The sequence below is a fragment of the Arachis duranensis genome, chromosome 7 (genome assembly GCF_000817695.3).
Source record: "Arachis duranensis cultivar V14167 chromosome 7, aradu.V14167.gnm2.J7QH, whole genome shotgun sequence".
Taxonomy (NCBI): domain Eukaryota; kingdom Viridiplantae; phylum Streptophyta; class Magnoliopsida; order Fabales; family Fabaceae; genus Arachis; species Arachis duranensis.
In genome coordinates this window covers 17319281-17338775 of record NC_029778.3, presented here as the reverse complement: position 1 = coordinate 17338775, position 19495 = coordinate 17319281, and the positions used below count along the sequence as shown (strand labels likewise).

General features: G+C 36.9%; 1 protein-coding gene and 2 pseudogenes across 1 annotated transcript; all 3 read right to left on the bottom strand.

Annotated features, from left to right (window-relative positions):
- Positions 1-2465, bottom strand: part of LOC107472246 (pentatricopeptide repeat-containing protein At1g09900-like) — a 32633-nt pseudogene extending 30168 nt beyond the window's left edge.
- A 2165-nt stretch (positions 2466-4630) lies between these two features.
- LOC107472247 (pentatricopeptide repeat-containing protein At1g63400-like) lies at positions 4631-7691 on the bottom strand (annotated as a pseudogene).
- Positions 7692-7727: 36 nt separating this feature from the next.
- On the bottom strand, positions 7728-8072 carry LOC127740512 (uncharacterized). Its single transcript, XM_052251525.1, has one exon. The coding sequence runs from the start codon at positions 8070-8072 to the stop codon at positions 7728-7730; it is 345 nt and encodes a 114-aa protein (XP_052107485.1).
- Between the last annotated feature and the right edge of the window lie 11423 nt (positions 8073-19495).

Genomic DNA, 19495 nt, shown 5'->3' with positions numbered 1-19495 from the left:
CAGAATCTTCGTGGTATAGGCCGGATTGATGGCGGCATTCATGAGAATCCGGAAAGTCTAAACCTTGTCTGTGGTATTCCGAGTAGGATTCTGGGATTGAATGACTGTGACGTGCTTCAAACTCCTGAAGGTTGGGCGTTAGTGACAGACGCAAAAGGATCAGTGGATTCTATTCCAGCCTGATTGAGAACCGACAGATGATTAGCTGTGCTGTGGCAGAGCATAGGAACGTTTTCACTGAGAGGATGGGAAGTAGCCACTGACAACGGTGACACCCTACATAGAGCTTGCCATGGAAGGAGCCTTGCGTGTGTTGAAGGATTTCAAGGAAGAGTTGAAGTTCAAAGGACAAAGCATCTCCAAAACTCCAACATATTCCCCATTACTGCACAACAAGTAACGCTATTATTCTCTATTATTTTTCTTACAATTTTAAATACTTTGACTTCTTACAATTAAATCCAAATAACCTTATTGGCCTCCTGACTAAGATTAATAAAATAAACATTGATTGCTTCAAACCAATAATCTCCGTGGGATCGACCCTTACTCACGTAAGGTATTACTTGGACGACCCAGTGCACTTGCTGGTTAGTTGTGCGAATCACAAATTCGTGCACCACCTTGTTAACCCACGATTTAATTTAATTTGAAATGAACTGAAAATGAAGTATTATTATACAAATTTGTTATGTAAAATAAAAATGAATATGATTTAAAATTGAGATAATAATTTGATTTTATATTTTTTATTATTTATTTACCATACAATTTTTTTATCACCACTAATAATTATATATTACTGGGTCACTGGATTTATTGTTCAATCGGTAGATTACAGGTTGAACCAGTCTTATTTAAATAAAAATATAAACAGCTAAAATCTTAAATGTAAAATTTGAGATGCATGTGTTAACTAACATTTGAACAATAGTCACTTAGTCGGTACTCGGTACTACTACAATAGTATCTTAATAAACATAAAATTAGCCAATACGATTACAATAGTATTTTAATTTAAACTTTGTTGGTATTCTTAATTAGACATCTAGATTGTACATAGAGGATAGCAAGATTCCATTTCATCTAAATATTGACACTTTTGCGAAAATGAGAGCAATAGCAACTATTGCAAGATTGGTGGCAATGATATCCAACATCCATACAGTTGCATGTGGGAGGCGTTGACTTTATGCAAAAACAATTATCAAAACACATAATTTGATTTAGATTTGACAAAGTGATTGCCACAACTATTTGAATGCAGCACCATCTTGAAGGAGACTGGAATTGGATTTTGCAAGCATCAACAATGGTAATGATTACTAAAAGTGATAATATCCTTCTCTTAAGTAAGCCAAAGCATCGTCTGCATGTCCATGCTTGGATAGCATGTGAATAAGCGTATCATATGTATCCTGATTTGGAATTAATTCACTATTCACCATCATTTTTTTCATCAACAGCTTCACTTCAATTCTTTTCTCCTTGTAGAGAAAAACCATCACAGTATAATAACAAACCTTGTCAGGGGGACATCCCTTTGATGAAATTTCCATAATAAGCTCCAATGCATCTTTAACCCAATTCAGATCACAGTAACCCTTGATCAAGCAATTATAAGTGACAACATTAGGTTTGATTCCAACCAGCTCCATTCGATTCAAGAATCTCAGTGCCTTCTCCAATTTACAACCCTTAACTAAAACATAGATAGCAATGTTACATATAGATAAATTAACTCTAGCTTTCTTCTTTGATTCCACGACACATCATAAGCCTAAGAATCCGCTTAGCATCCCGACACAATTTAGTCTTGCTAAGCACATCTAACAATGTATAGTAAACAATAGCATTGTGTTTGTCGCGCCACTGCCAATCATCCCAATAGAAAAAATTTAAAGCAATTCATTCATATTCTTAAGAAAGTAAGATAGCACAAACATGTAGGGGCTTCAATCTTTTCAATATGTACTTCAAATATCCTTCAAGTCTAGGGTTCCAAACTGACCTATACGTAATCATCCTACAAATTTCTTAACCAAAGGGTACCTGAATTCATGTTCATCAATTTTAATTCTACCAATACTCTCTCCATAAGCATGATTGTCATTACTATTAGAGGAGCTCATAAACTCAAGACCCTCATCATCACCATCACTAGAACCTTTTACATCACCATTACTGTCTTCTTCCTCTTCATCATCTCTCATTGTATCAAAACTACCAAAATTGAAGTTCTGACCATCATCATTGGTGGTAACACGTAATTTTCCTCGAAACCTAAAACTATGATTTTCACGTTTACCCTGACCTTGAGCTCCAAAACTAGAAATAGAATTTTTTTGCAAGCAATGATAAAGAGCACAGTTCAGATCAACATAACATAAAGAATAATCATAGAAATAGCTCATCAAGAACCTATATTGGAAACCTTTTTGCAATGGATTGAAACTCAGTGCCATAAGGTGTAGGAAGGCAATATTTTTCACGACATGAAGAATACAAAAGGAACTTTGATTCAATTATAAAGAAGTGCAGGTACCTGCATTTTTCCAATTGAAAAGGATTGGTTGATGCGATTCATAATTAATAGAAGCTTTGGATGAAATAGAGGGAGGAATCAGAGATGCAATATGCGCTCTGCGACTGTGTTGTTATCTTTCTACGATTGGATCACCGCTCATGATGACACCTTAACAACATCGTTAATTACTGGAATTTTGAATTACATTCCTCTAAAAGTAGCTGCAAATTTAAAAAATAAAAAACTACACTAAGAAAAGACTCATAAACAACATAAAGAGTAGGGTGACTATTCCCCAACTTAACTAATGCATCAGTACAACAATTTGACGTGATTGCAAGTTAAGGACCGACCTTTTTCATCAACTTCTGAATGAGAGCAACAAAGGGCACGGATGAATGAGAATTAGCACCGTTGTGACAGAAGTCCAAAGAGGTTTTTGGATCCATTTCGACCTGAACCTTGTTAAACCCACAATTTAATTTAATTTGAGATGAATTGAAAATGAAGTATTATTATACAAATTTGTTATGTAAAGTAAAAATTAATTTGATTTAAAATTGAGATAATAATTTAATTTTATATTTTTATTATTTATTTACCATACAATTTTTTTATCACCACTAATAACTAAATATTACTGGGCCACTGGATTTTTGGTTCAATAGGTTGAACCGGTCTTATTTAAATAAAAATATAAAAACTCGAAATCTTAAAAATTAAAATTTGAAATGCATGCCTTAACTACCATTTCAACAATAGTCACTTAGTCGGGTCTCAGTACTACTATAATAGTATCTTAATTTAAACTTTATTGATATTCTTAATCAGTCATCTAGATTGTACATAGGGGATAGCAAGATTCCATTTCTTCTAAATATTGACACTTTTGAGGAAATGAGAGTAATGACAACTATTGCAAGTTTGGTAACAGTGATATCCAACATCCATACAGTTGTATGTGAAAGGCATTTAGATTTGACAAAGTGATTGCCACCTCTATTTGAATGTAGCACCTTCTTAAAGGAGACCAGAATTGGATTTTGCAAGCATCAACAATGGTAATGATTGCTAAAAGTAATAGAATAATCACAACCACTTTCATTACCATCGTGTATTTCAACTCCATCTCTCTAGTTTCTTTTTCCTATCTAATTTGTAAGCTAGTTAATATTTTTTTAAATTTCATGTCTGGACATGAGAAGGCAGTCAAATACATAGGTCTATTTATAAGCAATTTTAAAAAAGCGAAACTAACTGAGATTGGCCTGGTTAAGACTTGAGAGTGCACACCAAATAGCATGTGAGTAGGTAGCACATTATTTCACAATATCTACACAATTCTATTGCAAAATGTGTCTTGCATATTCAATTTAGCTGTTGAGCAAATCCATCAGTCAAAAGGAATTATACAAAATAGTACCTTAAAAGTATCCATCATTGCCTTTCATTAACATGAAATGTTATTTACACACATATTTATATATGAAAATATACTCTACATACATTATATATATTACCCTTTAATGGTTATGGAAATGAAAGATAGTTGGCATTGGTAGAAAAAAAATTTTGTAGAGAGTAGAAAGATAAAAAAAAAAGAGAAGAATAAGTGATTTTTCCAGTTTATTCATAAAAAAAATTAATCTAATTAGCAGCTTGGTAACCAAGATGGCTAGTTATTCAAATGCTAAAAATTTTTCAAAGAAAGAGATCCTAGGGACTTCAAATGAGGAAACAATTTCAGCAACAAGAGTAGTCAATGTGCTAAGTTCTCTTCGAAATGATTGGGAGAACTCTGTTTGGGAAAGAAGCATGCGATTGTCAGGATTTATTTTCATGCACATCTTGTAAGATAATATATCATGTAAACAATATTCAGAAAAAGATGCATACTCTACCCCTAAATTCTTGTTATCAAACTGAAATATATAAAGCACAACACTAGCATGAAATTGATATGCCTATCATCATCATCATAAAAGAGAAATACATATGTGTCAAACTTAAAAAAGACAATTATCTAAACTATAGTTAAGATAACATGAATGAATTTTGCTTTTTCAAAAATCAGAACCATTTTTTCTAGAACAAAGAATGGCCTTACCATAATAAAATGCAAGATGTATTGGATCTCCAACGAAAGAAAGTGATAACATACCACAAATTTGTCTCATTTTGTTGTATTCTAAGCTCAACAAGTTGCAACATAAGGTTATCAACCTCAAGCAACTTTCCATCCGACATTAGTTTCTTTCTGACACAACTTCAAATCAGGAATCAAATTACGGCTAAACATTCTAGAAGTCACTCGATTTGCTGATAGAGGAAGCCTTTTATTCAAATAGCTTTCAATGAGAACATGGCATGTATTAACAACAAGGTTTGATGCTGTTCTCAAAACCTTTCCTAGAAGCTTCTCAGCCTCCTCAGGTTTTCCAAAAGCACAAAGCTTCTCAATTACTTGATTGTATAATGTTCTTAATGGCTTACTAACAAGCATTTTTTCCAATAATTTCAACATATCATCCACTTGCTCCCATTTACAATAATAGTGGATGACTGTCCTATATATTACCGGAGTTAGATCCAAACTTTTACATAGCATCTTCGTTATTAACTTAACAGCCTCGTCCAATCTACCTATATATCCTCCCCAATGCATCAAACACTGTTGTAAATGTGACAACATTAGGATATTTGTTGATGAAGTACATCTCTTTTAGTAAATTTTACGACATTAATGGCACAACCTTTATTCAGGCATTCTTCTAAAAATATTTTAGCTTCAAATACTTCCTGATTTAGACACAAGGACTGTATTAACAGGTTAATTTTAACTGGAGATGCAAAAAATCCCTTTCCAACCATTTCTCTAACCTAATCACAAGCTGTGGACAAGTTTTCTTCCCTACGAAAACCATGCATCACAACGCTGTAACTTATGGCATTTGGCATCCACCAATGCTTCTTACCTATATTCAGCATCTCCTTTGTCTCTAACAATTTTCCATTGTGACACAGGCCATTTAACAAAATTGTGTATAAAACGGTATTTGGCTTGCACCCATGTTTGTACATCTGCTACCACATCTTTTTCACTTCATCTATCTTCCCCATGCAAAAAAATCTATCAATAATAGCAATATATGTCACAACACTTGGAATACAACCCTTCGAGTACATCTCGTTCACTAAACTCTTTATCTCATCTATTTTTCCATTCTTACTAAAGGAGTTAACTACTGCATTATGCCCAACTTTATCAATGTGGAAGCCCTTGTCTTCTACTTCTTTTAAGTAAGCCAAAGCATCATCTGCATGTCCATGCTTGGATAGCGTGTGAATAAGTGTATCATATGTAACCTGATCTGAAATTAATTCACTATTCACCACCATTTTCTCCATCGGCAGCTTCACTTCTTCAATTATTTTCTTCTTGCAGTGGAAAGCCATCACAGTATAATAATTAACCATGTCAGGGGGACATCCCTTGGATGGCATTTTCCCAATAAGCTCCAATGCATCTTTAACTCGATTCAGATCACAGTAACCCTTGATCAAGAATCTCAGTGCCTTCTCCAATTTGCTACCCTTAACTAAAGTATAGATAACAAAGTTACATATAGATAAATTAAGTTCAAATCCAGCTTTCTGTATCACGGTCAAAACTTGCATGGCTTACCTCAACATGCTTGCTCGACTATAAGACACCATCACATAGCTAAAAGCTTCAGAGGAACATTTGATTCCACAGCGCAACATAAGCTTAAGAATTCGCTTAGCACCCTGGCACAATTTAGTCTTGCTAAGAACATCTAACAATGTATAGTAAACAATAGCGCCGTGTTTGTAGCGCCACTGCAGATCAACCGAATAGAAGAAATTCAAAGAAATTTGTTCGTCTTCTTGAGAGCATAAGACAGCACAAACATGTGGGGGCTTCAATCTTCTTAACAAGTACCTGAAATATCCTTTAAGTCTAGGGTTCTAAGATGACCTATATGTAATCAACCTACAAACTTCCTTAACCAAAGGATGTCTGAATTCATATTCATCAATTTCAACTCTACTAATACTTTCTCCATAAGCACGATTATCATTGCTATTAGAGGAGCTCATAAACTCAAAACCTTCATCATCACCATCACTAGAACCTTTTCCATCACCATCACCATCATCTTCCTCTTCATCATCACTTGGTGTATCAAGACTACCAAAATTGAAGTTCTGACCATTATCATCAGCAGTAACACGCAATTCCCCTGAAAACCTAAAACTATGATTTTCACGTTTACCCTAACCTTGATCCCCAAAATTAGAAACAAAACTTTTTGCCGGCAATTATGAAGAGCACAATTTCAGATCAACACAACATAAAGAATAATCATAGAAATAGCTCAATAATCTATATTGTAAACTCTTTCACAATTTGAAGCTCAGTGCCGTAAGATGCAGGAAGGTAATGTTTTTCACAACATGAAGAATACAAAACCAACTTTGATTCAATTATGAAGAAGTGCAGGTACCTATATTTTTGAATTTGAAAAGGATTGGTTGGTGCGATTCACAATTAATGGAAGCTTTGGATGAAATAGAAAGAAGAATCGAAGATGGAGTATGCGCCCTGCGATTGTGGTATTGTCTTTTTGCGCTAGGCTCACAGCTCATGATGACACCGAAACAACATCGTTGATTGCTGGGATTTTGAATTACATCCCTCTAAAATCAGCTGCAAATTTTATAACAATAGTCACCTAGTATCTTAATAACATTTGAACAATAGTCACTTAGTCGGTACTCGGTACTACTATAATAGTATCTTAATTTAACACAATAAGAAAAACAAACCATAAATTATGGCCAGTCATTGCACACACGAGACACGGGACAAATCTTCCACAACACCCATGGTGTTGCGGGTAGGGCAACTTGTTGACAGACAAACCACGTGTTGTCCAGGATCTGTCGGTTTCACCTCCACCCACCGCGGCTAGAATAACTGACTGAACACCTGTCTGCACCTTTCGACTACCCCAGAAGCACATACAGTTTCAAAAAATTCAAGTCCCCTTCGAATGAGCTTTTCATTTTTCTTACCATTAGATAGTAGCAGCATCGCACACATGTAACAGGCTTCAACGTCACCCTCTGTTGCAGCCATAGTTAGAGTCTCCATTCCACCGATGGAATGGCCAACTCAGAAGAAATCAATCATCCCCACCCAGAGTAGAGCAACCAGATTTTCTGCTCTCGCGTAGCAATATATGAACCTCTTTGCAGGCCGGCAAGCGTAATATAAAAAGGACGCAATCCGTAACTCCAGCATCGATGCATGCTTGTAGACAAAGTCGGACCTCGCTGCATCCAGAAACACTTTGCAAGTTGCCTGCATGTTGAACAGATCCTGAATCGAATTCGGTGCAACATTCATGGCAATCTTAACCCACATGTCACACAGAAGAAGATTCAGCGGACATTGGTACTCAACGGATACGGTCCCTTTCTTTATGTTCTTTTTGTTCTTCTTGGATGTTCCAACCATTTGCAAGCCCTAGGGGGTGGGATTATTGGAGAATATCAAGAGGAGAGACGAGCGCCAACGATGTGCTCTCTTTGTCCCTAATATATCTTTTAAAAATTTTAATATGCTGGCATTAGGGGGTTCAATGCCACATACGTTTCCCTAGACATTTTCTTTCTTTACGGATGCTTCTAAGTTAAACCAGATATTAATAAAAGCACAGAATATTATATTATTATAATTTAAACATATCGTAATAGTATGTGTTATATTTAATTAAAAACGTGCCATATCTATCCTATTTATACTTCTGTTCTATCATATTTAAATACTTTGGTTTTACAAAGCAATAATTTAATGTTTCTGTTTGACTGTTCATGTACTGAATGGTTTAATCTACTTTAATGCTTTATTGTTCTTAATTTAATTGTTTATTTGAATTAATCATAGAATAACGGTTATTTTTGCTTTTTTTTGTTCACTAAAGTAGTTTAAATTCATCTTTTAGTTTTTCAAAAATAAACGAAATAAATTTTTTACACATGTTAAAAGTGATTAATTAATATTTTGAAAACTTAAATGTTAGATAAAAAAAGTTAAAACATGCTAATTACAAAAAAAGAATACGAAACAACTTTTCACTAGTAACGCACAGTCAATGTATAGGAAATGTAAAAAATATCCCTCAGATACATATATATGCTTGCTTTCTTGCTGGTCTTTCATCAGTTGCATCCGACACAGCTGAGGAGAAGGAAATCCCTGACTTACTTAAATTTACTGCTGCATATCCCACTGCTGTAAAGGCTTTCAAAGACTTTCCTTTCTAAATACCCGGTAAATAGGAGTCTAAACCATTCTTTTCTGTCTCAATCACAGCTGGACTCTAACTAAATAAATACTTACAAGTTTTCTACTGAAAGGGCGTCTCAGTGTATATAGACAGAGGAATCTTAGGCTTTTATATCAGGACTTTGTTCATGGGGGGGGGCTAGTATCAAGATCAAAGTCTTAACTGTCCTAGCTAGCCTACTCACTAAGAGTGGCATTTCATACCGAGCTTGAGACTGAATCTTAGTCAGTCGCTGACTGGATGGGGACTCAATAGACAGAAGAATCCATAAAGGAAGGCCTTTCAACACTATCTAAATAGGAATCGGAAACTTCTGACTGGCCCCTGGGATTGAGAATGACTTAGAGGCTGCTAGCTTTGCCTTCTCATTCAGCCTTTATGTTCTTTAAGGTTGAGGTCTAGGTTTATTGGTAGTTTGGAGTTTTTCTTTGTGGGACCTATAGTCTTGATAGTTAAGCTTTGATCTTTCTGCTATAGGCCTAATCTGGTCAGAATGTGGAGGTAGGATCAGCCATAAGAAGGCAGAAAAGGCTGTAACTAAGGATGAAAAACTAAACTATAGAGTTTCCCCAGGAATGTAAAGTATGAAAGAAAGCCCTTCCTTTCTTAGAAAGATCACAAGTTAGCTTCTTCTAAGTCTTTTTCAAGCCCCTGTTTCATCTTCAAAGGAGAGGGCAGCCTGGTAAACGAAGTCAGACTCTTTATCTTTTTCAGAAGGAAGAAAGTCTGAATTGATGTTTCTGGCCTTGACTTCTTCTATATATTTGAGATTTGGGTAGTAGGCACTACGAACTCGAAAGAGCAGCTATACAGCATCCGTCATCTAAGTCCTTCTAAGCTCTTAATGCGCTAGGCCAGAAAGTCAGAATAGAAGCTTCCTCTTTCTTATTTCTGTTGTGTTACCAGCCCGACCGAGGAAGCCGGAGGTAAGTCATTCTCTTGCTGTTGCTAAGACTAGCCTTATGGTTCAATCCCTTCCGAGATCGGGGACTCCAGACCTAAATAAGCCTATTATTTAGCCTACGTGGGAAGCAACTTCGTAGTAAATGCTGTTTAAGGGGTAACACTAAATCAAGCGGCTGCTTAGGCTAATACGCCGCCGTACAGGAGTTCATTCTAGTTTCATACCTGCATTCGACTTAAAAAGAGATATAGAATGCGTTGCCAGACCTAATTAAAGTCTTTATTAACTTCCCGAAGCCTAAGTAAGATGAAGTAGGCGCAAAGATCATAAGATGATCTTGCTGTTGATTCCTTTCTTTGCTCTCTGGAGTTATATTGGACTTACGCAAGCCGGTAGAGGTACTATAGATCAAAGCAACCGTAAATCAATCCTCCAATCACCCTGAGCTGAAGATCTACTGATCCCGGGAACTTCTGCCGTGGAAGGGATTCAGCAACATTAGCTTCTAACTGAGCCGTAGTCCAGTATTGAAGTAGAAACCCTGTTATTAACCTCCCTTGGAAGCAATGCCTATCTACTTTCCCCTGCTGCTAGCATCCAGCTTCAGATCTTTAGGCTTTTCCCCTCACCACTTGCCACTTGGCGTTTTCTTTGCCAACATGTCCTGTAGGTTCACATGGGTAACCAAAGACTAAGAAGGATATACTGGAAGTTTCCTAGCATCCCGATGTTTTGCTGATAACTCAGTCTCTGAAAGAAGCGCGCCCCTGAATACCTCATTCAACCGTGCACCAAGCTCAAACCAAGCCATCAACTAATCCGAACTCGAAAGACTGCTCTGTAGCTGCTGAACGTAGCCAACAAGTAGGACAAGTCTCAACTAGCCCACAAGAAGGTAGCCAACAACATAGATTTTGCACGGCAAAGCATCTTGCCATCCGAAACCAAGATGAAGCCCAAATTGTCTCTGAGTGCGGTCCGCTGCCGTCCCATTCTTGAGGGCTCATTCCCTATCAAACTTGTACTTATCTTATATTTCTAATTGAACAAAAGCGAGGAGCGAGCCAAAGCCTGAGATTGTATGAGTCCCGCTAGTTCCAATAAGACTTCATTCCGTAGTTCCTAATATCTGGAAATCTGGGGTTACTTGGATGAAAGAGATTTGAGACAGAGAAAAAGGAAAACCTTAATAAACTATTGGAATGAATTGGACTTAGATGAGGTTTCTTACAGGTCTGTTAGTTAACTCTGTGTCCTTAGATTAGGTTTAGGAGAGGGAACTTCTTGATGTCAGTATCCTGAGATAGGCTTTCTTACAGGGAACTGTTTGGACTTAGTTCAGGTTTGAGAGAGAGTATAAAGCGCTGAAGCTACTACCTAATTCAACTTCTTCTTATAGGGATATGCACAAAGAAACTCTTAGAACAGTCTGTCCTTGTATTAGGTTTAGGGCAGTGAACTTGTTGACCTGACATTGAAGACAGAGATGAGGGACAGATTAAAGAAGGAAAAACCTTCTGTATTGTCTGTGCAGTAAGGTAAGTACAGTATGGTAAGTAAGTCAATGCGGGTAAGGTCAATCTCCGCTAGTCAGTGTATAGAGCTTTTTTCTCCTAGGAAATATCTAAGAATATGGCTAAGAATAGAATCTCACAGTCTTAAGTCTAGGTAAACCAGTATGCGCATGCCTGTCTATTGGTAGGTAAACAGTCTAGCTAGTAATAGTAAGAGGTCTTATCGGGCTTAGTAAGTAAACTATGCCTGGCCCAACATGTAAACTTTCTTTCAGTAGGGCTAGTAGGACTAATTACTACCACGTAACCCCTGCCTACGATTGGTCTTTACTGAAAGAGAGAATAAAGACCTTTTCCTCCTCTAGCATTCCCCCTAAGCTATGCCTCATAACTACCTTCCCGCGAATGAAGAGTAAAGAATGGCTATTTCTCACGAACGATATCAGACTATTTCCTTCTTTGCTGCATCGGTAAGTCAATGGAACTCTCTCCCGGGGAAACTACTATTTCGAAGGAGTTAACTCCTGACTTCGGATTTATCGGATTTAGAGGAGCTCAATCTCCGGTTTTAGTGCTTTCCTGAATTCTGGAACTCAGTCCTCGTTCCCAGGGAAAAGGATAAGAGATTCTTAGGGATTACTGGCTTTTTTTTTTCCTTAGTTACTGCCTCGCCTACAGGATCTTCTTCTGGTAGGGATTCCCCACCAGGTCTTGAATGAGAATACAAGGTCATATACGGATCAGCCTAGGTCAGATCAAACTGAATTTCCTAGCTTTTCAGATGCAGGACTGGGCTTTTACGGCCTTTCATCATAAGTAGCGATCATCTTTTCTTATATGTCATTTCATTCATTCTGAGGGGGAGGTCGGAATCCCCCGGAAAGATCTATTCTGACAGGACGTCTAAGTCTATCTTAGGAATTCTCGCCTGCTCCGGTAAGAAAGGATGACTTTCTTTCGCCCCGGATTTCTTTCTCGTTAAAGTTATGGTTGTTCTTTCTTCCTTTCTGCCTGACTGGACTTCTCAGATGCATGCAGACCTGTAAATAGAAAAGATTCCAGTAGGGCTGGTATTCTAATCAAAATAGAAAGACGAATTTCATATCAGTAAAGTGAAAGTCCGGCTTTCCTCCTTAGGGATCACACTTCTGGTAATTCAACGGCTCCCTTTAGGAAGTTCTGTGAAGGAAGAATAAGAGAATCCATGGCTTTTTTCCCCAGGCTTCTTGGAGGTTTGAAGTTAGACTTCTCTCCTGCTGCTATGGCAACGGCAATCTAACTACACTAAACTCCGGGGACTCTTAACTCCATAGAACTCTTAATCCATGGCATAGAAGGGCAGGGCGATGTCAAACTCAATATTAGGATATAGCTGTTAGCACCTGCTGAATAGAATCCGGCTTTCAGAGCCTACTTACTTGCCTACCTTTTAGCAGTAAGGTCTTTCAAAGACTTCGGCCTTTAGAATTGCTTACCTGAGTTGTCTTATATGGCATTGTCTCCGGATTCAAACCTCTTAACTCTCCTCTATTCTTTGGCGAGTGATCTTAGCCATCCGAACGCATTAATCTGACTTCCCTGCCCCTCAATGATAAGCTTTCTGAATCAAGGAAGGTTAGAAAGTCAATCTGAGCTAAGGAGATAGCAACAATTGGTCTTCTTCACCCCTCATAGGAAGAAGGGGCTTATCATCTCTCTTCTAAGACATTCTCAATCTATCCGTCTCAGCTCAAACATTCTTTCTTTGCCCGTTGCTTAATAGAATTAATGCTTTCAAGATTGGAATCCCTGGCTTTCGCCAACTCTTTCTAGTGTGTATACGGCAACTTTGCTAAAGAAGTAGCATAAGCCTTATTATATGCCGGGGTAAGATATCATAAAAATAGGATAACCACCTTCTCTGTCTGTCTTCGCCTCGGTCTGATCAGAGTAAGATCATCTTATGTATGATATTTCGGATACAGCTATCTCAGCTTTTCCTACCATCGATGAGTCCAACCCTTCTCTTTGATGTTAGTAGACCTGTTGCATTTCCTAACTCAATAGAAAACGAAATCGGATGCTTGATAGTCATAAGGTCTTCCTTACTACAGAAGGAGAAGCATATATATATATATATATATATATGTATGTATGTATGTATATATGTATGTATGTATGTATGTATGTTATTGACAAACCCTATTTCTCATAACACCTTCTTCAGTTCTTCTCTGTCGTAACTCCTTCTCTCACCTCTCTGCCTCTCCTTCTCCCGCCCCTTCTTTCGGTCACCCTCCTCTGCTCTCACTACTGTCTGCCAGACTATCACACTCATATCCTCCCATTTTTAGGGTTTATCTTGTGCTTAACTTAGGGGATTGTATCAACTTTTTTCATATTTATTCAATGAAAAGGCATGGTTTCATGACTTTCTCCTAATTTGTGCTTAAGTGTGAAAACATGCTTTTTAGGCCTTAAATTGCTAATTTTAATTCACCATTGATTCCACTAGATGCCTTGATGTGTTTGTTAGTGAATTCAGGTTGAAAAGGCTAGGAATTGATCAAAAGGGTGAAGAGAAAAGCATGCAAAGTGGAGAATTCATGAAAAATTAAGGATTTATAGTGCATTCATCGATGCGCACGCGTGAATATGAAGTCGCATGGCGACGCGGACGCGTGACATGACGCGTACGCGTGAGAGGAAAATGCCAAGTGACGCGTACGTGTGACCCATGCGTACGCGTCACAGCTCGCACGTGACCTCATTAAAGTGAAAATGCTGGGGGCGATTTCTAAGCTTCCCAGGCCCAGATCGAACTCCTTTCTGAGGCTATTTTATGCAGAATTGATGATGGGTCAAGGGGGGAAGCATTTAGTGTAGTTATGATGAGTCTTTAGTTAGTTTTCTAGAGAGAGAAGCTCCATCTTCTCTCTAGAATTAGGTTATGATTAGGTTAATCTCTCTTAGATCTAGATTTAATTTCTTGTTGCCATTTACTTTCTCTTTACAATTCCTTGTTGTAGTGTCTTGATTTTTCTATCTTCTCTTGTTAATTTTTCGTTTTGGTTATGTTTTATGTTATGAACACTCTTGTCAATTTCAACTTCCTTTAATGCAATTTGAGGTATTTCATGTTAATTTTGCCTTCTTTAGTTGTTGTTGTTGATTATTTGTATTAGGTAGTAGTAGATTTTATTAATTCTTGCAATCTACTATGCTTTCCTTTTATGCCTTCCAAGTGTTTGACAAAATGCTTGGAAGGATGTTAGAGTAGGTTTTTATGTTATTGGATTGGGATGGTAACTTAGGAACCCTTGAGTTACTAATGTCCAAATGTTTGATAATTGATATCCATTGACTCTAGCTTTCATTAATTCAATTAGTGAGTAGCTAGGACTTATGGACTAGGATTGATAAAGCTCATTTGACTTTCCTTCACTTGTTAGAGGATTACTTAATGGGATTGATCCTTGCAATTATCATGTTGTGGTTAGTAATAAGGATAGAGATCCTTAATGATCAACCCTTGCCAGGACCTTCTCATCATTTGAGTTTCATTTACTTTCTTGCAATTTACATTTATTGTCCCTTACTCCAAATTCCCCAAAAGATACAATCCATAACCAATGATTGAGCATGTTTCCCTGCAATTCCTTGAGAGACGACCCGAGGTTTAAATACTTCGGTTATTTTTATTGGGGTTTGTACTTGTGACAAACAAATTAAATTTAGATGTGAAGATTGTTTGTTAGTTTAGAACTATACTTGTAACGAGATTTCATTTGAGAAATTCTTTACCATCAAATTATCTCTTCATCAGTCACCAGAAGAAAAATCGTTGCTTGAAGCATCGTCATCGTCGGCCATACGTCGTCGTCTTCTTCTGAGAGAATGTCATAGGAATCCGTCACGGACCATACCATTAGTGCTGACGACCTCGCAAAACTGTCGATCGCTGATCTGATCGACATCATCCATAGAGATGAAAAATGCGCAATCTGTGATCTCGTTGAGGCCGCACTGGTCAAAAGGAAGGAGAATTTGAAGGCTAAACTTCAAGCGACTGCAGAACAACTCAGGGTGGAGAGGGTCACGCAGTTAACCGTCGATGCCAGGTTGAAGACAAAGGAGATGGAAGTGGAGAAAGGAGAGAAGGCATGGCTATGACTGGAAATGATGTTGCGGATGGCGTGGCACAAGAATAAAATGACAGTTCACCAAATGGATAAAAAAGCAGATACATTGACGGCAGAGATCGCCAAGCTTCATCAATGGGAACAGCATGAGGGGGCAAAGTGGCATGGACTAGCACACAGGGTCGATGCTTTGGAGGACAAGCGTAAAGTCTTGCTTGGTGGCACTGGTGTTGAAGCGGAGCAGACGGCACATAGCTGCAACGATCAGGAGCCCGCCAGGCAGAATGAAGACGATGTCGGAGGTATTTGACTTGGTGCATATGTTTGATATCTTTATGTTATGTTGTTTTTTGTCGAGGTCTGTATGAATGATTTATTTGTTTAGTTTGTTTAGTCGCCCTTTTGATTTTCTGGAATGCTACTTAAAACTTGGAGACAATAATTATATCTACTTTTAGTTCGTTCTTAAGTCTGTTATCTTAAATTATTTTAACTTACTGATAATTAGGGATTTATGTTACGTTGGTGCCAATTACCATTCCCAAATCATGACTCCGGAACATATCGGCAACTATTTACGTGTGCATGATCAAAAACCTGTTTATCGGTTTATCCTTCCTTTCTGGGCAAAGTAGTATTACACCACAAGATGAAACTTTCTGAGTTATTTTCATTTTGATTCGGAAGATTAATATTCTATGCTGAGTAGTCAGTATATATTCGGCCCAAGGAGCACTTCTATATAGATGTCCTATCCCCCGATCCTTTTGTTTGCAAAACTTAACTATTTTAAGTATGGAAGGTTATGTGACATCCAATATAACCTTGTTTTTATTGCGAAAAACAAATCGTGTAATTATGTAGAATAAGTATTCACATTGTTTAATCCCGATGCAGTTAACTATTAACATTTTGTCGTGTCCTATATTAGCACAAGCAACACATTTGATTGTCAAGAATATTTTCTAGCCTTCCAACAAAAATTATATATTTTTTAACATACTATTATTTTACACTAGATAATAAAACAAAAGAATGTCATCATATTATCCTTTTTAGCATACCCTAATATTATGTCAAATTATAAAAGAGAAACATCTTTCCAATTAAATTACTTGGATGAACAAAGAATACGGAAGGACTGATTTAAAAAAATTTCAAAGTACTTATCTCAGACGTTATAATAAATCAATTAGTGCAATTAAATAATAACAAATCCTTCACTAAATACTGAATTTTAACGGACAAATAAAGAATCTCTAAACTAGTTGTTGCCATTTATATTATACGAATAAAATCCCATATTCAATTGGTACATATATGCATGTTCATTATTTAATTTTTCTATTCATTTTATAAACCATCATCAATTTTTAGTGCACATATGATAAAATCTTACATTAATCAACTAAGTTGGTTTTATAGAATATTTTAATTATTATATCTTGCAATAATTTAATACTGGTGTTAAATTGTTCAATTACTAATTATACATGAAATAACTATTTTGGTTTTTCTCTTCTTTGTTCAAGCATGTGAGTTTTTTTTTTTTTGGTATAGCAAAGAGGATCATACTAAAAGATTGGTCTAGTTTTAACAACATTATCAATAACCCAACCCATCACCCAACATTTGTTTCAGAAAAAACATACATCTCCATATAAAAAAAATTATACTATACAGGTCCATTATTTTTTTAGATAGGTATTGCATGCAACCAAGTTCAACCCAACCGTGTGCCAGCATGACCCGCCCGACCCAAAATATCTTCTGACTTTCCTTCGCCAGTCTCTCGCCCACCATCTCCATTCCGCTTCTCTCATTCGTTGTTGATCGTCTCCGGCAAAGTCAGACATCTACCCGAAACAACGCTCCTTATTATCCAATAGGAATTGAATTCCGTTCCAACGATGACACTAATGTCTAGTCATCCTCCGAATGCATGAATCGCGGTAGGTGCGCCATTCAGAGAGTAGGCAACTTTGCACCGTGATTCCACGAGGAAAACTTCCTGCAACTTGAATGATGGTCAGTGACGGAAACGTAAACATCAAAGTGTTTCTTGTATGCGTTAAACCTCGTTCACGACGCATCTCCTTCCTTCCTAGTCTGACTCCGTTGTCTCTTATTTAACGAAATACACAATCATTAACCATAATTAATTTTATTTTAAAAAATCATAAACTTTTTCTATATAAATTCAGATAGTTTAGGGATTTAAGAAAAATAACCAACAACAAAATAAATTTTATAAAAGAACTTATTTGACACAAAAACAACAAAAAATATTCACTAACTAATTAAAAAAGAGAAGTAACAGAATTATCTCTATCCTTAAATTAAAAAACAAAAAAGATCCAACAGCCCTAATCATTAGGCGCACAAATCAGCCAAAATTAAGCGCTATGTGCACTGGTCAGTCAAACACGCACAGTTCATGGAATTCGTGCCCCTCTTTCTGTGTTTCTCCAACATCAAAGTATCAGACTATCAGTTTTCCTTCTACAACCTGTAACATTATCCTAAAATAGAAATATTCACACATTTTTTCACACTTTTACTATTCATCATGCATAATCCCCTTCGATTTAGGAACTCAAATCTGTCGCTTCACCTTCAATTCCACTCCCCCTGGACCAGACACCTGCTCCTCTTCTTCCTTCCTCCACTTCAACGCACGTGCACCAAAACGTACCATTTTGAAGGTCAGGGCTTTCGCCTTCGCTACCTTCGTCAACGACTTCAACCGTGCAGTTGCGTTCTACTATGATAGTGTTCCGAATGACTTTGCTTGGTTGAGGATTGATTCGTTCCAAGGCACCAATGGCAATAGAAGTTGTGATGGGAATGGAGGGCGTGTTGGGAGTGGTGACGATGGGAATGGAAATGGAGTCAGGGAAGATGATAGCAACGGTGTTGTGGAAGGTGAAGGATTGTAGTTTAATGGTGGAGAAGGTGTGGGTCCCAAGAAGGTTTTGATTCTCATGAGTGACACTGGTGGTGGACATAAGGCTTCTGCTGAAGCTATCAAAGCTGCTTTCTATGAAGAATTTGGCGATCATTACCAGGTTACTTTCTTTCTTTCTTGAATTTAATGGTGATTGATTGTGTCGAACACTCTTATCGATGTAACAATACATGATTAGATATCTGTAACTAATTTTGATACACATGTGCGTAACACTTTCACCTTGCACTTGGTTACTTTGTCTAATTAGAAGAAGAAATTAAGATGCTTTAGTAAGCAAGTTAATTGGTGGCTAGAACTATTCTACTTTGATCATTCTTTTTTCTCACTTTACTGTTAACTAACTTTATTCTAGTTTTGTAACTTTTTACTGGTTTCTTTTTATGTATGAATAATTTTAGGACGATTACAAGGTTACTTCTATATTTTCCCCTACTTTGACAAGCATGCTTTATGGTATAGGATTAGATATTTGGCATCTATTTGGTGTAAAGCTTGATTAGAGACTTCCCCTCTCAGACATATTTTAGAGATTGGAAAGCTATGGTTTATAGATAGCTCTTCTTTTAATGGTTTTCTTGCTCCTGTATGAAGGATCATTATTCTGCATCTCCTTATAATTATTCTACTTTCTGTGTTAAGAGAAAACACACATTTTTAATGAGGTTTGGTTTACAATGCTAATAATAGGCCTTTCCTTCAAAGGAAGAGTCATCTTCCTTTTGTAAAGTGTTCATTGGAATGCTTATCTTTCTCTTTTCATTAAAAAATACAAACAAAATACATGCTTTGACTTCACTTTGACTGTTCAAAAGGAAGTCGGTGTTGAAATACCTTTACTTTAAATTACAGAAAATGACATCAACATTGTTCTTCCTTAATAATGAGAAATTAGAACGTTGATGGATCTTCTGATTTGGCATCAAAATGATTCCACTTTGTACTATAGTAGGGTCATTTTGATTGAGCAAATGGATTGGTATCAGGGCATAATTTTAAGAAAGGAAATAAACCGATGCCACTATCTCTTTTCTTGATGAACAAACTGCCAAACACTTTTTATGACATTCATAACTGAGGAACT